Source organism: Canis lupus, chromosome 29 (genome assembly GCF_011100685.1).
Source record: "Canis lupus familiaris isolate Mischka breed German Shepherd chromosome 29, alternate assembly UU_Cfam_GSD_1.0, whole genome shotgun sequence".
Lineage (NCBI taxonomy): Eukaryota > Metazoa > Chordata > Mammalia > Carnivora > Canidae > Canis > Canis lupus.
The window spans coordinates 33,163,255-33,187,293 of NC_049250.1; the positions used below are offsets into that span (position 1 = coordinate 33,163,255).

The 24,039-nt window shown below is 35.3% G+C and overlaps 1 protein-coding gene and 1 long non-coding RNA gene across 7 annotated transcripts in view; one reads left to right on the top strand and one right to left on the bottom strand.

The window, feature by feature from the left end:
* WWP1 (WW domain containing E3 ubiquitin protein ligase 1) overlaps positions 1–24,039 on the top strand; it is a 122,411-nt gene that overhangs the window by 15,723 nt on the left and 82,649 nt on the right. For 2 of the 4 annotated variants that reach the window (XM_038579667.1, XM_038579668.1), the window contains exons 2-4: positions 4,238–4,333; positions 18,660–18,798; positions 19,440–19,564. In XM_038579667.1, coding sequence (XP_038435595.1) covers positions 4,258–4,333; positions 18,660–18,798; positions 19,440–19,564 — 340 coding nt within the window. In that variant the 5' untranslated portion in view covers positions 4,238–4,257. Of the gene's footprint in view, positions 1–4,237; positions 4,334–14,152; positions 14,244–18,659; positions 18,799–19,439; positions 19,565–24,039 lie in introns of all 4 variants that reach the window. The other 2 variants (XM_038579669.1, XM_038579670.1) reach the window with 2 other exon arrangements.
* The window catches only part of LOC106558016, a 30,684-nt gene continuing 12,180 nt past the window's right edge, over positions 5,536–24,039 (bottom strand). For all 3 annotated transcript variants that reach the window (XR_005381185.1, XR_005381187.1, XR_005381186.1), the window contains 2 exons: positions 13,091–13,166; positions 5,536–6,107 (listed from right to left, as the gene is read on the bottom strand). This is a non-coding gene — a long non-coding RNA (uncharacterized LOC106558016). The remainder of the gene's footprint in view (positions 6,108–13,090; positions 13,167–24,039) is intronic.

Here is a 24,039-nt window from a genome sequence, read left to right on the forward strand (position 1 = left end):
TGTCTAAGAGCAAAACCTGGCACTCTGTCAGTTCAGAATATGAATATCTTGGCTCTTTGATCCTCTGAACTGGACTTTACTTCAGTATGTCATCGTTACTGCTAGTTGAGCCTCTAGACCCTGCCAAGTCCTGTTATTAATTATTTATTACCTATTTTGGAGGAAACTTGCATTCTGTTTAGAGCCAGAAGACCCTATACGTTTTGCTGGTTGGAAGCTTATATGAAACACATTTTTTTTTTTTGAAACACATTTTTTTTGAAAGGATAGGTGGTTAGTTTTGCTTTGGATAGGTAACTATTTTGTAACTTTCTCATCAATGGACGGCAAGCACCTTGATAAGAAAAGCAAGTTAAGTTACTGTGATCATGATTGTGCTGTGACTGGAATCTTGCTAAGTGCGACGCAAGACTGATTTGAAGGCAAGGAAGTAGATGAAATTTGAAGTAACCAGACTCCAGAAGTAACTTGATTAGAACTAACTAGAATAAGAAAGAGAATGGAGTTAAATAGCTTGACTAGCTATTGGACATAGCTTTCTGTAAATAGAATGAATTTTATGTGAAGAGCAATGAGAAAGTAAATTCTGGAAATTAATGGGCAGCAGTTCATTAGGGTGTGTGCCATGGTAATTTGAGGAAGTATAGGTTAAATTCAGCAAGGCTTTTGGCTACCTCAGTAAGGATATACACTGACAGTGTGAATGAATGTTTATTGATTTGAGGAAGAGAAGGAAGTTTATATGAACTATATAACCAGTGTTTAGATTGGTCATAGAATAATTTTGAGAGCAAGGAGTTCACATGTAAAATTTTTTATATTTATTTTTGATTCCTAGCTTGAGGTGGCAGCAGGTAACATTAATGAGAGGAAAATTTTCAAATCAGTTTATGGTAAAGCAGGTTTTCTGTATAATTGAGAGGAATAACAGTTAAAAATGAAAGCTACAGTTGAATATTAACTCACTGGACACAGGAAAGTGAAATTAAAAAATAGAATGAATTTGTGAAAGGGGAGATTTGAGACATATTTGGAAGAAAAAAGTCAAAAGAGGCCTAGATTTGTGTTGCTGGAAAAGCAGAGGTAAAAATTGGAGGATGTGTAAAAACAGACCCATAAGGTTTGGAGAAAGTTAATGTATTTTCCTTCTCTGGTTGAAAATCTGAAATTGGATGGAGATAAATAATAAGAGTTGAAAGTAGTGATTTAGGAAATTTGGCATTTTGAAGATAAATACATTTTTTCTCATTAAAAAAAAAACCTTTCTGTGCTCCTCCTGTGACATGCCATAATAGTTCACTAAGACAAACTTTAAAATTGACTGAAAGTGGGGATCCCTGGGTGGCTCAGTGGTTTAGCGCCTGCCTTTGGCCCAGGGCATGATTCTGGAGACCCAGGATCAAGTCCCATGTCGGGCTCCCTGCATGGAGCCTGCTTCTCCCTCTGCCTGTATCTGTGCCTCTCTCTCTCTCTCTCTGTGTCTCTCATGAATAAATAAATAAAATCTTTTTAAAAAATTGATTCAAAGTATAGAAGAGTAGAGGAAAGGTGAATTCATTAGAGCCTGTGATTAAATAGGTATTTTTAGATTAATATAAATGCCCAAACTATAGTCAGAAGTGACAAAGTACCTGTAGATGCCCATCTTCATTTGCCCTTTGTCTGGTAGATACTGCAAGTGCTTTATAAGTCACAGAATGGCAGAGATTAAAAGTGTTTGTGTGTGTGTGTAATCATGGTGGCACTTGTTTTGCATTTAAGAGAATCAGTGATACTTACACAGGCAGGTCAGTGTGAGCAAGTGAACTTTTTAAGAAATTTGCTAGCTTCTATCCCAAACAAAGGTATGTGAAATTTTGAAACTGGGAAGTACTATGAAAACAGTAGTGATGATATTGCTACTAGGTGCTAATAGGACAAAGAGGAGCTGGAGGGACTGGAGACACTGAATTAAGTGGACAGATTGTAAAGGGAGCATGCGCTGGTGGAGCAGGGAGTCAGCCTTGCTGGTCAGTGGAATGAGATTGGCCAGCAGGATACAAGGCCGGGGAGTTGTTGACATTGATGCGGAGACTGGACTGAGGATAGTGGTGTGGTAGGGGGAAGAACAGTGGACCTGAGTATTGAGAAGTTATTCAAGAAGTTGGAAATGCCTTTGGATCCTTGGGAGACCACAGTGCTGATTATTTGGAGTTGGGTAAAAGCAAGCAGTTCTGAGGGCTAAAAGACACTAGGTATTGAGAAAGCTTCTTGCTCCTTCCTCTTCCTTTGTCCCAACATGTAGTCCAAGTGGTGTGATATTGAAGTTCACTGATGAGTTGTACTCACTGTAAAGTTGATTTTTCCTTTCTGAATATTTAGGTTATACAGAAATATAAAATTTAACCAGATTATGCTTTATTATAACAGGATTCCACAAGAAAAATCTCTTTGAGGTACTTCAGAAAAGTGTCTACACAATTAGAGCCCTCATACTGTTTACTAAGTTTACCCTGGTGTGCCCTGAAGCAAGAGGTTTCCCATCGAGCAGAATTAAAACCTGTATGGTCCTGGCAAATCAGTATGAGTCACCCTCTTGTTTACTGTTACTTCAATTTATAAATGAATTGAAATTATCAACAATATCTTTTGTAAAGATATTGTAAAAGTAACATTCCTGTATTATTAAAATTAAATCCCCTATTCTGTAGTCTGTGCTTTTATGAAACACTTATTTTCTGTTTTAGAGTTGTTAAATCTTGGCTACTTTAGGGGCAGGAAAGCTGCTTTTTTCATCCATAAATTGGCCACTTTCATTGAGTTTTAAATTTTGTACAATTGATGTAATAGCTTTGCTTAAATGCAGGCTTTCCAACCTTCTGGTTCTACATTCATTAGATGAAATATCTCTAGTACCTGTGTACCATCCTATCTTGTTACTGAAGTGTTTACTATGTATTAATACTGCCTTTAAAAGTAGACTAAGTATTGAAGTTGAGACTTTGTCTTCTACCATTTTTGGGTCCTTGCCATGCCCACTTTACAGACAAGGCAGCCAGTTTAAGTGTGTTTATTAATTGATCCAGGCAGATAGGTATGTGACAGTAGCTTTCTGGGTTTTCCAAGCCTTGATTCTTTACATAGCATGCAAAATGGATCAGACTTGTTCTTTTTTCTTAAATTTTGCTTCTGAAAGTAAAAGTCTTCTTTAGTTAAGCAAGCCATCTTGAAGTAAGCAGGCAATTAAGATACATCTTCTAAGTGAGGGTTCAGTAGGCCTATAACCTTGCAGGACTGGAAGCATAGTTTATTTTCTACATTCAGGAGTGTTCTTTGCAGTTGAATAATAATAAACTTTTATACAATTCTGTGGCATTTTTGAAGGGTTGAGCTGGACATAATCGGCTTACATATAACTGGCCATATTCTCTGGGCATAATTTATGACCTATATTCATTTGGATGAATAACTAATTTGCTCAGAAGTTTGTTAAAACTCAGACTTTGTTTTTTCTTTTTGCCATAGTTCGTCACACAGCTGTTAAGTGGAAGAATAGGTGATTAAATCAAAGTAGTATGACTGCAGAGTTGGCTCTTAAACTTTGTACTGTATTGTCTCCCACAGTTCGCTCTTCCTCTGCTGTTCACTGTCCTGGTTATAGCACCTTCATCCACTCAGATAGTGAAGTAGGAAATTTTAGTTCAGAATCCTCCTCCTTTCTAACTCTCAGCTTGTCCCCAAACCATCTGGTCGAAGATCTTTTCTATATCCTAAGTTTTTTTTCCCTCACACTACCTGCTCTGGTTTAGATAAACTCAGTATTTTAAATCTAACCCCACTGTTGCCAGTTATTCTTCTCAAATGTGATTCTCAGTATTGAAACCCATTGGTGTCTATCAGTTACCTTTATGATAAACTTTAAACTACTACTCTCGGTATATTTCGAATACCATATAAACAATTCCGTAGGATCCTTTATAATTTAGGTTACTCTGTCACCCTCATCACTTGACACTATCCTTACCTTCCATTTTCCAGCCATTCCAATAGTTCTCTGAATGTTTTGTTTTCTGTAGTTTTCTCAAAGAATTATACTTCAAGACACTGTTCATTCAAAGGTTGATTATCCTCTGTGAACCCTTTCCTGATTCCTGTAGTTTGGATTATCCACTTTTTCTTGTGTGCCTCAGATGTACTACTTTACATTTTGCATCTGTTTTAGTAACTGTAATACTGAAAGCTGTTTATTTGTTTACAGGTTTGTCTCCTCACTAGACTATGAGCTCCTTGAAAGAAGGAATCGTGTCTTACTCATCTTTATATCCCCAGTGTCTAGCACAGTTCCTGGTACATAGTAAGTGATGAGCAACTTCTTTTTTAACTAAGACTATATTTAACACTCAGACTCCATATATTGATAGTTAATTATACCTCTCTAGACTACATTGTCATAAAAAATATGAGTGTAAACTTTGAACACTTTTGAGGCATAATCTCCTCATCTGTCAGATGAGAATAATACCTCCCTACTCATACATTGTTATTATAATGCCAGATTAAAGAATATATATATAGTAATACATTGTATTTTAAGTGTCCTGCAACTTTATGTTATTAAATGAAGTGTGGGAACTAATTGTATGTTGGATTTGATTATTTTATTGCCTTTGTTTCTTCCCTTTGAAAGCAAAATGGTACCATTTTTGAACCATCCCTGCCATATTTTGCTGTTTAAATTTGCAGTTACTAATCATTATAAGTATCTACTTAAAATAATCATATGCCTGTTTATCTTCTTTATTCTCACCTTTCTAACTGACTAATGAAGCTCCTCAATTTCCTTTTAATATACCTCCAAAGACTTAATATCTTTACCTTTCCTTTAAAAAAAAAAAAAGATTTTATTTATTCATGAGAGAGAGAGAGAGAGAGAGAGAGAGAGGCAGAGATACAGGCAGAGGGAGAAGCAGGCTCCATGCAGGGAGCCCGATGTGGGACTCAGTCCCGGGTCTCCAGGATCACATCCCAGGGGCAAAGGCGGCACTAAACCACTGAGCCACCAGGGCTGCCCTCTTACCTTTCCTTAGATCCTTCATCCATTGTTTAGAGAAAGAGTATCTTTTTCTTTGAAGACTAATCACATCATCTGTGTGAAAGCTATGTCCTTTCCTTCTTTTGCTTTGCAAGCTGTAGGCATACTCTCTTACCATCACACTTGATGAATTAGTGATCTATACTTTATCTACTTCCTTGCCTTCCATGCATTCTTGAAATTTTTAAAAATTCTATAATTTGAACCTGCCAGTAATGTGTAACATATGGAAATTAATAATAAAAACAAACATTTGGGCACCAACCAATTACGAACTAGGTCAGTACCAACACAGTTGAAGAAGCTGCCTGTGAGCACCTCTGTAACTGCATGTTCCTGTCTTTCCCCAACACCTGAAGTAATTGCTTTTCTGAATTTTTTTAACCTCTTTTTAAAATGGTATTACCACAAATGTATTTTTTGTTTTGAATTTAATAATTGTTCTGTTTATAGACTTTGTAAACTTGGCACAAACTATATTTTATTATAGAGAAAAACCTATTTTACAAATCTTTATACATTCCAAAGAAAACCTTCAAGTATCTTAAAAGAATACATAGAAAAATTTCAGTGTGCACATTTAAATTTACAACAGAACAGTGGTGGTGAATTATTTTTGGACTATGTTGCTGTGTCACATACAAAATAAAATACTTTATCTGGAGTTTAGAAATATAGCAGAAATAATTCCATACATTAATTTCCTTAGTTTGTGCAGAAATGTTTCCATTATATTCAGAGTGTACTCCTTGGAAGAGTGACACTTTGTCATTTGATTGCCCTTTGGACCTCAGCATTTCTTCAATGGGTTTCATTCAGTTTGTTGATTGTATAAGCATTTGAGACTCAGGATTCACAATGTCTCTGTTTCTGAATCTCTTTCTCAATCATGGAATTGTGTTTTCAAAGGAAATGCATAGGAAAAGATGAAGTCACGATAACCGCCAAAAGAATTCATTTCTTTCTTCTTTGTGTTTGAGAGTTGGAAACATTTCTTGATGATCTCAGTGTAGAATATTAAATCCTAGAGGTGGGACTGAGCAGGAGGAAGATATTAATACTCAGAACTCCATTTGTATTTTTTTCATTCACTATTATATTTCTAAGACCCATTCATGTTGTTGCTTACAGCTATATAGTTCTTTCCTGTTGTTGCCTATAGCTGTAGTTCATTCATTCTCACTGCTGTATAATGTTCCATTGTATGAGTTAGCCTAATTCATTTAACCATTTTTCTACCAGTGCACATTTGAGTATTTTTTCCTTTTGTTATTTTTAAGTATGCTTACATTTGGCATACAAGTAAAAAATGCCTGTGGTATGTACCTAGAATTGCTCCTTGAAGGCCATGCAAATCTTCAATATCATGTGACATCAGATTATTTTCCAGCAATGACACTAGTTTTAACACCTACCAGAAGGATTTAACCAATTTAAGTACCTAGTTGCAGTGTGTAAGAGCCACCATCTTTACGTTTAGGTTTGTTGTGATGGTGGTGGTGGTTGTTGTGGGGGTGTTTTTTTTGGCCATTATTTTGTACTGTTAATGTTTCTAGTTTTTATCATTCTAGTGAGTTTATTTTTCTATGAGTTTAAAAATAACATCTCATGTGGTCTTGTATTTCACTGATGAATAATGAGATTCTGCATCTTTTTATATATGAATTGGCCTTACAAGTTTCCTTATAGTATAAAAGTCCTGTTCAGGTTTTTTTGCCCATTTGACTACTTAAGTTGTTTTTATCCTGTTTTTTTGTAGAGCTTCTCATATAGTTTATTTTATTTTTAAAGATTTTATTTTATTTATTTGAGAGTGAGCAAGAGAGAAAAAGCACAAGCAGGAGGAGGAGCAGAGGTTGAGAAGGAGAAGCAAAACTGCTTGCTCAGCAGGGAGCATACCTCAGAGCTAGATCCCAGAACTCTGGGATCATGACCTGAGCCAAAGGCAGACTCTTAACTGAATGAGCCACCCAGACACCCTTCTCATAGAGTTTAAATACTAATCTTTAATCAGTTTTATGTTTTGTAAATATCTTCCAGTTTGCAGCTTATCTTTTTAGTTTGCTTTCTTATGTTTTATGGTAAACAGAAGTTCTTGGTTTCCACCTAGTCCAAATATTCACACTTTTCCTTTTTGGTTGATATGCTTAAGATATCCTTCTTTTCTGGGATGGTATAAAACAGTAGTTTTCTGCTCTTAATTTCTTAAAAATTTTAAGGTTTGCCTTTCGTATGTATATCACTAGTCCATCTTGAAGTGATTTTGTATATGATGTGAGGATCCAATTGAATTTTTCCACATAGGCAATTTCAGTACTATTTGGTTGTCCTTTTTTCCCTCAGGTCTGCTTTGTTACATCTGTTACATAGGATGTCTTTGGTCTCCTTTGGGGCTCTGTTTTGTTTTTTATTTACCCTTCATTAGTCTTGCTAGGCATTTATTTGTTTTAGTCTTTTCTAAGAATTCTAACTTTATTAATCACTTCTCTTTTTTAAAGATTTTATTTCAGAGAGAGAGCACCAGAGTGTGTGTGTGTGTGTGTGTGTGTGCGCGCGCGCGCGCGCGCAGAGGGAAGGGCAAAGAGAGAGGGAGAGAGAGACCCAAGCTGACTCCGCACTGAGCATGGAGCCCAGTGCAGGATTGAATCCTATGACCCCAAGATGATGACCCTAGCTGAAATCAAGAGTTGGATACTCAATGAACTGAGCCACATGGGCACTCTTTGTTAATCCTTTTGTTACTTCTTTCCTAATTCATTAGTTTCTTTTCTATATTATTCTGTACTTCTTGGGGATTTACTCTGTTTATTTCTATCTTAACAAATTTACCTGTTATCTAATTTTCAGCCTTTCTTCTTTTTCCTAGTATAAGTCTTTAAGGCTGTAGATTTGCCTCTAAGTTAACTTTTATTGTATCCCACAAAATTTTATATGGTATATTTGTTATCATTCAGTTCTTAGTATTTTTTTTTTTTTAATTTTCAGCACGGTTTCTTCTGACTCATGAAATATTTAGAAGTTTTTGTTTTATACTTGTGTTTTTAAAATTTATCTCCTATTACTGACTTTTTAAAAAAATTTATTTGAGAGATAGAGAGCACATATGCATGCATATGCATGCACAAGAAAGGGGAAGGGACAGAGGGAAACAGAGAAGCAGACTCTCTGATGAGCAGGGAACCCAATTCAAGGATCCATCTCAGGACCCCGGGATCATGACCTGAGTGGATAGGCAGATGCTTGACCAGATGAGCCACCCAGGCACCCCATAGTAGTAGTTTTTTTTTTTTTTTTTTTAAGTTAATTATATATAGTCAGTGCCTGGGAACAACATGATACATACTCTTTGAAATTTGGTGATATTTTCATTATGTCCTAATATGTATTAGTTTTCTGTATGTCTCATTTATGCTTGAGGAGAATGTTTATTTTCTAATAGTTGGGTATAAGATTCTGTTTATGTTTTTTAAGACCCACTTGTTCATCGTTTTGTTTTTATTTTTATTTTCAGGTCTATTTGACCTATGAAAAATTGAAGTGTGTTGAAACCACCCACAGCAATGACAATTGGTCAGTTTCTTCCCATACTAAAAATCCTTTGAGGCTTTTTTCCCTTGCCAACAGATGGTGAACTGGTCTGGATATTTTGTCTTGTCTAGATAGATACTTGGTTTTCTCAGGAATGCTTCAGGGTCGCAAGAAAATAGGAAAAAGTGCAGGATGTGAGGTCTATTCTGTAAAATCTTCCCTCTCATTTCAGTCTTACCCATCAGCTGGAAGAGCAGCATACTTACAGTACTGAATTTACAGGCTGAATTCTTCAGGTGTCTGGCTCAGGTGCAGATTTGGAAATTTTTTTTTTTTTTTTTTTTTTTTAAAGTAGGCTCCACATGCCTAGTGTGGAGCCCAACTCGGGGCACAAACTCATGACCATGAGAGCAAGAACTGAGCCAAGATTAAGAGTCAGACACTTTACTAAGTGAGCCACCCATCCATCCCCAGATTTGGAATTTTGATCCTTTTCGCCATGTTTCCTTTCAGAATCCTTCCATTAGTGTTTATTCCCTTCATATCTTGGGTTATGCTGGCCTTCTCGCTTGTACTTTTTGGACATTCACCCCATCTAGTTTGTTTTTTTCCAAGTTGATCCTTCCTGAGATGATTGAGCTGGAGCTACTCCCTCCGCACCCCGCCCCCCCCCCAAATCCTTGTAAGAGATTGTTGTTCTGTTTGAGCTCTGAGATCAAGGATAAGAATTAGCACTTCACTTTACCCAAGCATTGCCTCTTAGTGGAAGGGATTACCTTTAGCAGCTGACCAGGTTTGGGAGGATTAGAAGTTGGAGAGTGGCAGTCTTCTGCTGTACTATTTCATTTTTCAGACTTCTCACTTTCTCTCCTTCGTGCTCTGCTCTGACTTCTGATACAGCTGAGGTCCCAGTTTGAGATGATAAACTTCCTATCCTTGACCATTCTTGTTCCTCAGTTTTTTCACTTTGTCAGTATGTGTCTCTCCTAAGGCCATCATTCTAGTTCTGGTTCATCTAGCTGATGTTTTGATTTCTCCTTCTTCTGTAGCTGCTTTTCTACTTCTTGTTCTTTTATAGCTGGGTCAGTAGGCCTTGCTGCTCCAAACATCGAGGCTGCTTGACTAGACTGGGAAGTGCCAGCCAAGTGGTCATCTTCCTTGAGAGTACTCTGAATGAAGCTTTAGATTCAGTTTGGTTCTTTGGGAGAGACTTCTGTCATCACATCTGTAATCATCCCCAGAATAATCATCTTTGGAGCCCCTCAACTGAACATCATGTTTATCATATTTGTCTTCCTTGTGGTCCCACTTCCTCTATAGTCCATATTGTACCCCCTACCACATACACTTTGCTGCTGTTTATCCTGGAGTCATAGCCTCAATCATAGTCTCTGCTATGTTAGTCTTCATAACCGTCCTGTTCTCCATAATGATCACGATGTTTGCCTTCAGAGCTATCGTCACCTCTTCTAGGTAGATAGTCATCTGGGCTGTCTGTTGGATATTTTCTGAGAATCTTGATTTCATGCTCAGCCAAAAGAATGAGCATCCATGTCTTTGTATTGAGCTTGATCAAGATTGGAATTTTGTTAACCAGAGACTCTTTATTGAGGCTTAGAGCACTGAGTAAGAAAGGCAGGTTCTCAAACTCCACGCAGTCAAAACCTTTCAACCTCTGGCTTGCTGGATTCAAATGGTAAATGCACTGCACTGATATTTAATCCTCTGAAGAATTCCTTAATGAGACTTCTGTCACATTACAAGTTATGTTCCCTAGAGAAGCAACACAGAGTAGCATTTTGAGAAGAGGGCTCCGTTGATAGTAGGTTGCCAGGCAGCCTGTGATGCAGTGGTCAGGTGGAGGTGCCTTATACATGCTGCCATCATTAGTGTTCCAAGTGGTTGAGACATTTTCCAGATCATTCCAGCTTACTGGTTGGGGGACAGAGATGTTTCTGCTGCCATCCTTATCCAGGAAGTCTGTTAGGAAAATAGTCTTCCCTGTCTTTTTTGCTGAGGCCACTATGTTGGGGAGCATTTTCTTTTAAGCATGCAGATTTATAGTTTTAGGTCTACTTATTTGAACCTTGAATAATTCTCTTCTCCTTTTTTTTTTTTAAGATTTTATTTATTTATTCACACACACACACACACACACACACACACACACAGGAGCAGGTTCCATGCAGAGAGCCCGACATGGGACTCTATCCCAGATCTCCAGGATCACACCCCGGGCTGCAGGCAGCACCCAAACTGCTGTGCCACTGGTGCTGCGCATTCTCTTTGTTCTCCTAAGAATGCTGTTTGTCTGCTATTACAACTAATTTCAGCTTTCTTTTAGTTTTTATTTGTCTAGTATGTTCTTTTCCATATTTTGCTTTCATCCTGTCAGTATCTTTGCTTGGTAGGTGTCTCTTGACTTTTGAATTTATCCATTTGTTGTGATTATTTCTGTATTCCAATTGTTTTCTGTGTTTGGACTCTCTTACTTTGTGCTTTCTGTTAGTTTTGGTTACTTATGCTCTTTTTTTTTTTCTGTCTAGACTTTTTTTGGATTGAGTTGTTGGTTTTTTAAAATTCTTTTCTACTCTACTAGCTTGGAAATTCTGTTTCTATTCTTTTATTATTATTCTTGAAATTCTGCTGTGAATGCGATATAGTCTAAAACCAGATTATAATCCCACTACTGAACGATGCAAGGATTTATATAATTAACTCCTTTCCTTTTCTCCCCTGCCCTACTCACTATATGCTTCTGTTTCTTTGTTCCATATATTAATGGTTTGTTTAAATACCGTAATGAGATGTTGCTATTTTATTCAGACAATATTTTTTTAGATTTATTTGTATGCTTACCAGTTTCTTCACTCATGTTTCCCTTCTTGCCTCTTATAGCATTCTTCGTGGTAATTTTATTCAATTATGAAACACATTATTTAGGTTTTCTTAAAGTAAAGGTCTCCTGTTGATAAACTCTCCTTTGGTGTTTTTGGCAATGTCTTAATGCCTTCCATATTCCCCAAAGAGAGTTTTGGTGGTTGAATAATTTTTGTCTCAGTTCTTTGTAAATAAGTTTGTTCTCTACCTTCTGTGCCTTCATTGTTTCTGTTGAAAAGTCTACTGTTACATTATTCTCTTTTCTTGTGTGCAGTCTCTTCTCTGGCTGTTTTTTTTTTTTGTATCATGGTCCCTTTTTGGTGTCTTGCAATTTCATTGCTCTGTGGCCATCCATGTGTGAATGTCTTTGTTTATCCCACCTCTTTTATTTACACACACATACACAATGTATTTCTTAGAATTGTGGATAAATGTCTTTCATTGTTTGTGTAAAATTAAGTCATTTTCTCTCCTAGTATGACTTCCTCTTTTTTCATTTCTGGGGATGTTGAGTAGAAATTTATGTCCAGTTAGTTTCATGTCTTTTAGCCTCTCTTTGCCTTTTTCCGTCTGTTTGTTTCAGTACTACTTATAAATGACTTCTTCAGATTTATATTCAAATATGCTGATTCTATCTTAAGTTCTATCTAATCTGAAAAGACTGGAATTTAGTTAATATATTGATATTGGCTCACTAATTATGACAAATGTGGCATACTCCTGTGAGATGTTAATAGGGGAAGCTGGGGTGTATGAGAACCCTCTTCACAACTTTTTGTAAATCTGAAACTATTCTAAAAGTTAAAACATGCTGTTTCTTTTTTTTTTTTTATATGCTGTTTCTTTTTCAGATGTTCAGCGCCATTTTTCTTTTTGTTTGACTAGGTTTTATCATTTATTGCTAAAACTAAATTTTTAAAAATTTATACTTAATAGTCATAGTATATAAAATCCATGTAGGATCAGAAACTATTATTTTTTGTTCCTGCTCATAGTGGCTTGTTTTATTATAAGTTTGATTTTTTTTTTAAACCTCAGTCTCATAATTGGTTACTCTTTATTTTAGATAATCCCAGTGGCATAAATTAGGGTGCTTTCCTGCAAGCATATGTATATGCTTCTGTTGTGTTACAGGTTATGTCTGACTTGGACCCTTGCTTTATGTGGGAGTCTCCACACCATTACCTTGCAGCAGGCCCAGTGTTGTATCTCTTGATCCCAGTACTACTATCAACATGCACACCCAGGGCAATACTGTAATTTAAAAAATGGTTTTACTTAATACTCACAGTCTTCTTCTGTTTCAACTCCGTTAAAAAAAACTATTTTTTTTTTTTTTTTTTTTTTTTTTTTGCTACTGTTATATGGGATGGGAGCAAGTTTGATAGTTTCTTATACTTCTTGAGAACATAGTAATGTTCGGAAACTACACTGGTTTTAGTTTACCCAGGATCTTTTACACTGAATCAGGAGGACCTTTTAAAATGTTTAGTATACCAGCTGCTTGAAATTGAAAACCTTCCATTTCTATTGATTTTCTTCATTGTCCATTGATTGTCTAAAGCTTCTATTCCCATTGGTTTTCTCACATGCACATGACAGCTGATGTACCTGCAGGTGATGTAATTCTTGAGTCCGTTTTCTCCTCTGCAGATTGACAGCATTGGCCTGAATGAGATCTCAGAATCTGTAAATATATACTAACCAGAATTAGTTAACCAAATAGTATGCAACTGTTTATATTATCTTTTTTATACACATATTTGCATACGTACAGACACATAATATATGCAACAACAAATAAGAAAGTATAATGATTTTAGAGTATTAGATTCCTGAATTTGGGGGAAAGATCTAAAAGGAGCATAGAAAGTACTACAAACAGGGAAAAACAAGATAAACATTATATTCAAAAGTATTTCTCAATCTTGACCAGAATGTTCCACTTCATCCTTTAGTAGGTTAAGCATGGTTAGAAGTTTTAGCTTTAAAATATTTGTCATGCAGAAAAAAGCCAAAGTTGCTTGGCTTTGTATTTTATTTAAAAAGTAAAAACTGAAGTGGAAAAATGAAGCAGAACATGAAAAAAATTACGTATAAAAAGAAACCGGTAAGATTTCCAGAGGACATGATAACTAATGCAATATATAAATCTGACCTAGGTACTGTGGTGAAAAAATTATGATAAAATGTCTTGTTTGGAACAGTTGATAAAATTATAGAATATAAACTATATAAAAGAGAATAGTAATGTATTAAATTCCTGAATTTGATCATTGTTCTGTTGTTATTTAAGAGAGTATTTTTATTACAAAATATACACCGGAGTATTAAAAGATGAAGAGACAGTTTACTTAGGATAGTTCGGATAAGTAAGCAAGTAAATAAATGAAGTATATAACATATAAAAAAATTGTATGTTTTGTTTGTAAATCAACACTGGATTCGTAGTGTCATCATTTATTTTGTTCAAATTGACCCAGATACGGTTTATTGGCCATATTCTTCTGTAATGCTTATAGTGCTGAGTTTTAATTTTAAATGGAAGTCAGCTATGAATATGTCATTTGATGAATTGAAAATATTTAGGTTTGATTTCTAAATTGATTCAGTTTTAATCATATTGAAAGTTACACTCTTGTCTAACACATGAATAAATTAACTTTTTAATAGGCTTAAGCTGAATATTGGGACATGGCCACTGCTTCACCACGGTCTGATACTAGTAATAACCACAGTGGAAGGTCACAGTTACAGGTAACTGGTAAGTTATTTTCATAATAACTTAAAATAGTGATTCCCTGATGAAACTTTTTAAAAATACCTAATTCATCAAATTCCTCAAGTATCTTTCTCCTGGATTCATACTTGGTGTATTTGTTGCAATAGGCCTTAAAGGTAGAAATTTTCTAAAAGTACTTTTATTTATTCAGTAAATATTTATTGAACCTGTGCTGGATGCAGAGAAGATACATCCTCTCTGGTGGTGAGAGAATTTGGATATTAGAATAACCATGTTTGAATTGGTTCTTAAATGGTTATTAAGATGGAGAAGGATGCTGAAGGCCTTTTTTCATCTATTCAGCCATCCAGTCATTGAGCAAAAATTTAAGTGGAATTATGTGTATGAAAACACAGGGCCCTGGTTCTCCAAAAATTTACTATGTAGTGTTGAGACAGGTTTGTTTGAGAATTCATTTCAAATTATATTGGCAGCAGAAAGCATTAGAAGGAGAGGAAAACAACATTTGCAGAAGATGAAAGAGCCTTGGTTAGGAGACTTCGGATAATTCATTCATTATATATAAACAATATAAATATCTGTAAGATAAAAAATTCCTGGAGGTAAAATATATATTGGAGGGGCAGGGGCGAGGTGGGGAAGGGAGAGTTTGTAATTCCAAAAGACAGGCAGTGGAATCCTAGTTAGAGAATGAAATAAAATAAATATATGTACCCAAAGGATCCAGGTTTTAAGATAATATTGTTAAATGAAAGGTGTAGAGTAGTGTGCATAGTATACAACCATGTGGATGTAAAAAAGGAAGGTATGTGTATGCAGCTCTGTGCTTAGAACATTAGAAGTAACATTTGCCTCAGGAGGGGTGGAATTGAAACCAGAGTAAGAAAAGATACTCTAATTCCTGTGGTACTTATTGCTGTGAGGTCAGTTGTTTCTAGGAGTTTTCAGTGACCAGAGCTAGGACATGTTTATTGTCTTAGAAAGCAAAAAATAAATCCTGAGTTCATGTGTAATCTCTAAGTACTGTGTTCCACTGAAAGTAGAAAGAAGATATTTTTACCGTGTTCCAGTGAAAGTAGAAAGGAGATATTTTTACTTTATTTGACTTTATATTTGTTTCTTTTAACCCAAAAATCTTAATCCCAAATGATAGTAATGTATCTGTTTTATCCTAACACACATAGGGATTGGCAACATTAAAATTACTAAAAACGGGATTCCTGGGTGGCTCAGTGGTTTAGCGCCTGCCTTCGGCTCAGAGCATGATCCTGGAGTCCTGGGATCGAGTCCCATATCAGGCTCCCTGCATGGAGCCTGCTTATCCCTCTGCCTGTCTCTCTCTCTCTCTCTCTCTCTCTTTCTCTCTCTCTCTCATGAATAAATAAATAAAATCTTAAAAAGATAAAATAAATTACTAAAAACAATGGCCCACTCGTTGCAGTTTAAGATTTCTTTGAGAACCCCCCCCCCCCCCCTTAGGATGTATAGTCCGAATACTACATTTCAAAGTAACTTAAAGTAGTTTCCCATTTGGTTACTACCAACTGCATAATCAGGTTTATTGCTTTCACTTATTTTTGTTTAGTTTTGTTTATTATGTGTAAAGAAAGCATTTACATAGCTCTGGAGTAAAGTTGTTAAATCGAGGTACATTTGAAGGGATCTGGCCATTCTAATAGGTATGTAGTGGTATCTTATGGTTGTTTTGTTCTTTTCTGATAACGTATGATGTTGAACAGCTTTTCATATGCTTATTTGCTCTCCATAATATTTTTTTGGTGAGGTGTCTATTAAGGTCTTCGGACCATTTTTTAAAAATCAGGTTTTTGGAGTGTGCCTGAGTGCCTCCCTCAGATGAGCTTCTGCCTTCAGCTCAGGTCATGGTCCCAGAGTCTTGGGATCAAGCCCCACATTGGGCTCCCTGCTCAGTGAGGTTTCTGGTTCTCCTTCTCCCTCCCCTTGCTCATGTTCTCTCTCATTTGGCTCTCTCAAAATCTTTTTAAAAAATCAGATGGTTTTCTTACTGTTGAGTCTTAAGAGTTCTGTGTATATTTGGGGTACTAGTTCTTTATCATATGTCTTTTGCATATATTTTCTCCCAGTCTATGATATGTCTTCATATTCTCTTGACATTGTCTTTTGCAGTGCAGAAATTTTTAACATTAATGAAGTACAATTTATCAGTTTTCTTTCATGGATCGTGCCTTTGGTGTTGTATTTTTAAAAGCATTGCTATAACCAAGGTCATCTAGGTTTTCTCACCTTCTCTGAGTTTTATAGTTTTGTGTTTTACACTTAAGTCTGTGATAATTTTGAGTTATTTCTTGTGAAGGACTTTGCGTTTGTGCTTAAATTAATTTTTTTGCATGTGGGTGTCCAGTTGTATGGCACCATTTGTTGAAAAGATTTTAACCACTGTGATTTTAACTACCATGCAGTACTGCTTTCCCCTTCTTCTAGTGTTTTGAAAGACCTGCATATTTTGAGGAAATGACTCTTTAATTTGGAATGAGGAATCTTGGTTGGGGGATTTTTTGGGAAGGAGGTGTCTGTGCCTTCTATGTTACTTCAGTGGTGTTGAACTTAGAGCAGTTTGAAACAGAGAAGGATGGGAGTGAATTTTGCCAAAACCTCGATTGTAACACTTGACGTAGAACACTGAATACTCTTTGTTTTATGTTGCCAATCCTTAAATACAGTATTTTCCTTTGAGCCTCTCTTGCTATTCTTCAGATACTAATTGAAGACTCTAGGGTACCTGAGTAGCTCAGTCAGTTAAACATCTGACTCTGATTACAGCTCAGGTCTAGATCTCAGGGTCATGAGATCTATCAAGTTCTGCGTCAGGCTCCATGCTGGGCCTGGGGCCTACTTAAGATTTTTTTTTCTCTCTCTCTCCCCTACACTCTCTCTTTCTCTTTTTTCTCTCAAAAAAAAAAATTTTTACTTGAAGACTTTACTGTATTTCAAATACTTCTGCAGCATTTATCACTTCATATTTCAGTGATTTTTTTCATGTGACTATTAATGTTACTATTCTTTCATAGTAGAATAGAAGCCTACATTAGCTTACATTCATATCCTTAACATGTGATAGAGGTATGACATGGAGGGGGCAGGGCAGGGCATTCCCCTTTCTCAGACCCATAGTATTCATAGGTAATACAGGATAGAGGTGATCTTGATAAGTTATTATTACTGCTTAGTAGTCAGTACTTTGCCCTGAAAATTTGTATTCCTCATTTGAATTAGTAGTTGCAAAAATTATTTAAAATTAATTGTTTAGCCTAAATTAAACAGATTTTCCTCCAAATCAGGTAGATTTTATATAAAATTAATTTTCTGTGAAGGGTTATTATGATGAACTTCTTAAATGACTTTTTGAGATTTTTTTTTTTATTTGAAAAAGCAAATACTTCCCCTTTTATTGGAGACCAACTTTCTTGGTAAAGCATTTTTTAAAAATTGCCAAAGTTTATATAATTTTCAATAGGCAAGTATGAAACACTACCTGGCAGAGAGGTTAATAGGTATGTTGAATCTGAAAATACTTACCTTTCTCTTGACGTTTGATGCAGTTCGGTATTAAATTGAAATGATTGGCAAAGATGTGAAGAAATTGGAACCCTTTTACCCTGCTGGTGGGAATGTAAAATGGTACAGCCACTTTGGAAAACAGTCTGGCATTATTCAACAGAGTTCTCATATGACCCAACAGTTCCACTCCTAGCTATACTATAGGCCAAGGGAAATGAAAACATATGTACACAAAAACTTTGTGCAAAAATGTTTGTGGCAGTATTATTCACAATAGACAAAAGATAGAAACAACCCAGATCTCTATCAACTGATGAATCGGTAAATAGAAAGAATACCCATATAGTGGAATATTACTTGTTAGTAAAAGGAATGAAGTACTCTGATACATGCTACAATATAACATGGATGAAGCTTGAAAGCATGGTAATTGAAAGGAGCCAGTCACAAAAGGCCATATGTTTTATAAATCCATTTCTGTGAAACATCCAGAATAAGCAAATCTACAGACGGGGGTAATTAGTAGTTACCTAGGGCTGAGGTGGGGAGGCACTAGGAGGAAATATGGTGACTGTTTGTGTGGGGTTTCTTTTTGGGGTGATGAATATGTTTTTAATGTTGCTTATGGTGATGGTTGCACAACTCTGAATATATTAAAACCACTGAATTGTACAGATTAAATGGGTAAATTATATGGTATGTGAATTGTTTTTCAGTTAAATTGTTAAAAATTCAAATGGTTCTCAGGCATTATCAATGGTCCTTTTGTATTATTTCTCCATTTCCAATAAAGAGAGTTAGAGTGCCTAAGAAGCACAGTTCCATTTTTATTGATTTATTACTACAAAGTGCTACTTTTTGTCCATATATATTCACTAGTGATTATCATGTTTCTGTTAGTTTCTAGTGCCAAACTAAAAAGAAAAAAGAACTGGTTTGGAACGGCAATATATACAGAAGTAGTTGTAGATGGAGAAATTAAGAAAACAGCAAAATCCAGTAGTTCTTCCAATCCAAAATGGGATGAACAGATAACCGTGTAAGTACCTTGTATAGAGAATGCAGAATTTTCAAAAGGGGGAGTATGTTCTTAGGATGTTTTTATATTTGTTCTGTTGTTGTAGAATAATTTCAAAGTTAAGTAGTATCATTTTCCAGTGTGACTAGACAATTTTAAATAAGAAAATATTTTTGGTTAATCTCATTTTCTTTAGAGGAAAAGCATAATAATTCTTGCTTTTTGCTTTATTAACTGAACTATTCCATACAGCCATATTTTCTGTTATTGTCTAATGAAAATTAATAGGGCAGAAAATCACTGTTAATTTTGTCATATCTGAAACATAATGTTACAAATTTGTATAGAATAAAATTATTAAAAATAACACCATCAGTTGTCTTAAATATTTAGGGATTTGTTCATATAGAAGTATTTGTGTTACTGTGAAATCTCAACAAGATGCTTCATCTATTGCTGGTGTTTGGTTTGGTAATTACAAAAATTCTTATCTAGTTATTGAAGTCCTAATGTACTTGAAAGTAAATAATAGTTTTTATTTATAATTCATTTTACTGTTCCATACAATATTTTTTTTCTCAAACTCAATTCATGGCTTTTTAAAAATTATTGAAGTAAATGTCTACTCTATCTATATTTTTGTTATAATTTTACCCTTACAGAAATGTGACCCCACAGACTACATTGGAATTTCGAGTTTGGAGTCATTATACTTTAAAAGCAGATGCTTTATTAGGAAGAGCAACAATAGATCTGAAACAAGCTCTGTTAATGCACAATAGAAAATGTAAGTTTTTGTTCTAATCTTTGTTTCTTTAAAAATTTATTTTAGATATGTTTCAGGGACACCTGTGTGGCTCAGTGTTTAAGCGTTTGCCTTTGGCTCCAGTCGTGGTCCTGGGGTCCTGGGATGGAGTCCTGCATCAGGCTCCCCAGAGGGAGCCTGTTTCTCCGTCTGCCTATGTCTCTGTCTCTCCCTCTCTGTCTTTCATGAATAAATAAATAAGTAATTGGGGAGAAAAGTAGATGCCTTTCAAAGTATCCTGAAGTACAGAAGCAAAAAATAGTTTTGTATTTACAAAAGAGAACTTTAGTTTTTGCCTATGATTGCTTTTAAGTTTGTGGTGCCGTATGAAATAGGAAATACTTACTCTGGCCTTTCTCCTTCTTAACAGATTTACAAAATGATCTCAGTCATCCTTTTATCAGTGATCATCAGTGATTTGTTATTTATTATATACTTTAAAACTTGAAAAAATGATCATAATCTAAGACTACTTTGAAATTTGGTTGATAATTTGTACAAAATTCTATTTTAAACTTTTCTCATTATATAACTAGTTTATTATAGAAAATACAGAGAGTATACAAAATTACAGAGGAATATAAAGTACCTGTAATTCTACTATCCAAGAATAACCACTCCAATAACTTGGTCTCTTGTCTTTTTCCTTTTCATAAACATTTTTTTTCTTTGCATCTACTGATTTATCCCCTGCTTTTTTCATTTAACAAGTTTTTTGTTTTTTGTTTTAAGATTTTATTTATTTGAGAGACACTTGAGTGGCTCAGTGGTTGAGTGTCTGTTTTTGGCTCAGGGTGTGATTTCTGAGGCGCAGGATTGAGTCCCATATTGGGCTCCCTGCATGGAGCCTGCTTCTCTTTCTGCCTGTGTCTCTGCCTCTCCTCCTCTGTGTCTCTCATGAATAAATAAATACAATCTTTTTTAAAAAAAAGCGTTTTATTTATTTGAGAGAAGAGAGAGTGAGTGAGCAGGGGAGAGGGAAAAGCAGATCCTCCCGCTGAGCAGGGAGCCTGACATGGGCTTGATCCCAGGACCCTGGGATTTTGACCTGAGCTAACGGCAGATACTTAACTGACTGAGGCACCTGGGTGCCCCTCATTTAACAATTTAATATGAATAGGTTTCCATGATACTCCATTTTTCTAGCCTGGGTAACATGGTTTAAGCTTCAATTATTTGTAAATCTACTATCATTGTATACAAAAATTGAGGAGTATACCTATGTTTATAATTCTGGAATGAGAGTTCGTTGCTGTTAGCAAGTTCTCAAAATATTGTGTGATCCAAAGAAGATTAAAAGCCACAGTTCTAGTTTATGATTGAACTAGTCTCATGTTATTTGACATTTAGGAAGTTTCACTAAAACCAGTGCCCCTGCTCAAATATGCAAATCTTTCTGTTCATCTTATTCTTCGAAATTTTCTCATTCCTAAGAGATATTCTGAGTCACAGGTTAAAATGCTAATGTTTTAAATAATTTGGTTTTTCTGAGGGTTTTTTTCTGTTTTTAACAAAAATCCACTTGTAACTTAAAAATCTGTTTTTGATGTAGTTTTTGGACATAAGGAGTTAATGGGTCAAGAAAATGTAAAAGCCATACTAACTGTAATGTATACAGATTTTTTTTAAAAAATGTTCTTTTGAAGCAGTTAAAGTTTAATTCTCTGCTATGCCATCATAGCTTCTGTTCATGCAGTTCATCTTGGTTATAGAAATAGGGTCTTGTAAGCATATAATACCTTTCCTGGTCTGGTGGTGGTTGGATTTGTACTTTTTTCTTGGCTTTATAGCATTATTGGTGTAAAGAGTAATACGTCAGTTAACTTCTGTTATTTCAGAATTAAAGGTTTGGTTTAACCAATTTATATCCTATTTCTGCACTGGACTTAAACATTTGCATGGGACCTCTTTTATGTGTGTGTGTGTGTATAGCAGTATAGTTGACATACAATATTACATTAGTTTCAGGTGTACAATGTAGTATTTTAACAACTCTATACATTATACTGTACTCACCACAAGCGTAGCTACCATCTGTCACCATACAATGCTAATACAGTACCACTGACTATATTCCCTATGCTGTACTTTTTTGCCAGTGACTTATTCATTCCATAACTGGGAGCATGTACCTCCCACTCTCCTTCACTCATTTTTGCTCAGCCCCCCCACCAACAGCCATCAATTTGTTCTCCATATCTATGGGTCTGTTTCTTCTTTTTTTTGTTTTGTTTTGTTTTTTAGATTCCACATGTAAATGAAATCATATGGTGTTTCTTTCTTTTACTTGTTTCACTTAGCATACGACCCTCTAGACTATCCATGTTGTCACAGATAGCAAGATCTCATTCTTTTTTATGGCTGAGTAATATTCTGTTGTATATATACCACATTTTCTTTGTCTATTCATCTACTGATGGACACAGGTTGTTTCTATATCTTGGCTGTTGCAACTAATACTACAATAAACATAGGGGTGCATATATCTTTTTGAGTTAGTGTGTTTTCATTTTCTTTGGGTAAATGCCCAGTCATAGTATTACTGGATATCATATGGTAACTCTGTTTTTAAATTTCGTGATGAAACTTCATATTGTTTTCCACAGCAGCTGCATCAATTTATATTCCCACAGCAATACACAAGGGTTCCTTTTTTTACCAAATCCTTGGAACACTTGTTATTTCTTGTTATTGTGTTAAAGCCATTTTGACAGGTCTAAGGAGATATCTCATTGTGGTTTTGCTTTGTATTTCCCTAACGATTAGTGATATTAAGCATCTTTATATGTGTGTGTTGGCTATCTGTACATTTTCTTTGGAAAAATGTCTGTTTAGGTCGTCTGGCCATTTTAAATTAGATTATTTGTTTTTTTAGGTGTTAAGTTGTGTAAGTTTTTAATATATTCTGGATATCAATCCCTCACTGAATATATCATTTGCAAATATCTTCTCCCAGTTAGTAGATTGTTTTGTTGATTATTTCTTAGCTGTGCAAAAGCTTTTTATTTTGGTGTACTCCCAATAGTTTACTTTTGCTTTTATTTCTCTTGCCTAAAAAGACCTTTCTAAAAAAATATTGCTAAGGCCAGTGTCAGAGCAATTACTGTAACCTATGTTTTCTTCTGGGAGTTTAATGGTCTCACGTCTCACATGTGGGTCTTTAATTCATTTTGAGTTTATTTTTGTGTGTGGTATAATAAAGTGGTTCAGTTTCATTCTTATGCATATAGTTGTCCAGCTTTTCCAGCACTTTTTTTTTTAAGATTTTATATATTTATTCATGAGAGACAGAGAGAGAGAGGCAGAGACAGGCAGAGGGAGAAGCAGGCTCCATGCAGGGAGCCCAATGTGGGACTTGATCTCAGGACTCTAGGATCACACCCTGAGCTGAAGGTAGATGCTTTAACAGCTGAGCCACCCAGGTGTTCCATCCAGCACTATTATTAAAGAGACTGTCTTTTCTTTTGTATATTCTTGTCTCCTTGGTCATAGATTAATTGACCATATAAGCATGGGTTTATTTGTGGGCTTCCTGTTCTGTTCCATTGGTCTATATGTCTATTTTTGTGCCAGAGCCATACTGCTATGATTATTATAGTGTTGTAGTATATCTTGAAGTCTGTGATTGTGATACCTTTGAGCTTTGTTCTTTTTCAAAATTGCTTTACCTATTTGGGATTCCATACAGATTCTGTGGTTCTATACAAATTTTAAGGCTGTTTGTTTTAGTTCTGTGAAAATACTATTGATATTTTGATAGGGATTACATTAAATCTGTAGATTGCTTTGGGTAGTAGGGACATTTTAACAGTATTAATTTTTTCAATCCCTGAGCATGGTTTGTCTTTCCATTTGTGTCATCTTCAATTCTTTCATCAATGTTTTATGGTTTTCACATGATCAGTCTTTTTTACTTCCTGGTTAAGTTTATTCCTGGTTATTTTATTCTTTTTGGTGCAACTGTAAATGGAATTGTTTTCCAGATATTTCTTTCTGCTACTTCTTTATTAGTGTATAGAAATGCAACAGATTTCTGTATATTAATTTTGTATCCTTCAACTTTATTGCATTAATTTATTCTGGTAGTTTTTTGGTGGAGTCCTTAGTTTTGTGTGTAGTATCATATCATTTGCAGCCTGATGCAGGACTCAGTCTTAGGACCCTGGGATCACGACCTGAGCCACCCAAGCGTCCCAGCACCTCTTTTTTAGTACACATACTTATTTCTCATAACTGAACCCAGAGATAGTAAGTGCTAACAGTTTGATGAATTTTGTTTGTATATTAGTGTAACTATTGGGACTTTATTCAGTTTTATATACTGCTTGGCTTTCTTAATGTTATCTTATGTGCATTTCCCTGTATCTTTCAGTGGTATTATTTGCAAGCTAACTTAGTAATTTCGTATTTTATCACATACTATAATTTATTTAACCATGCTTCTGTCATTGCTATCT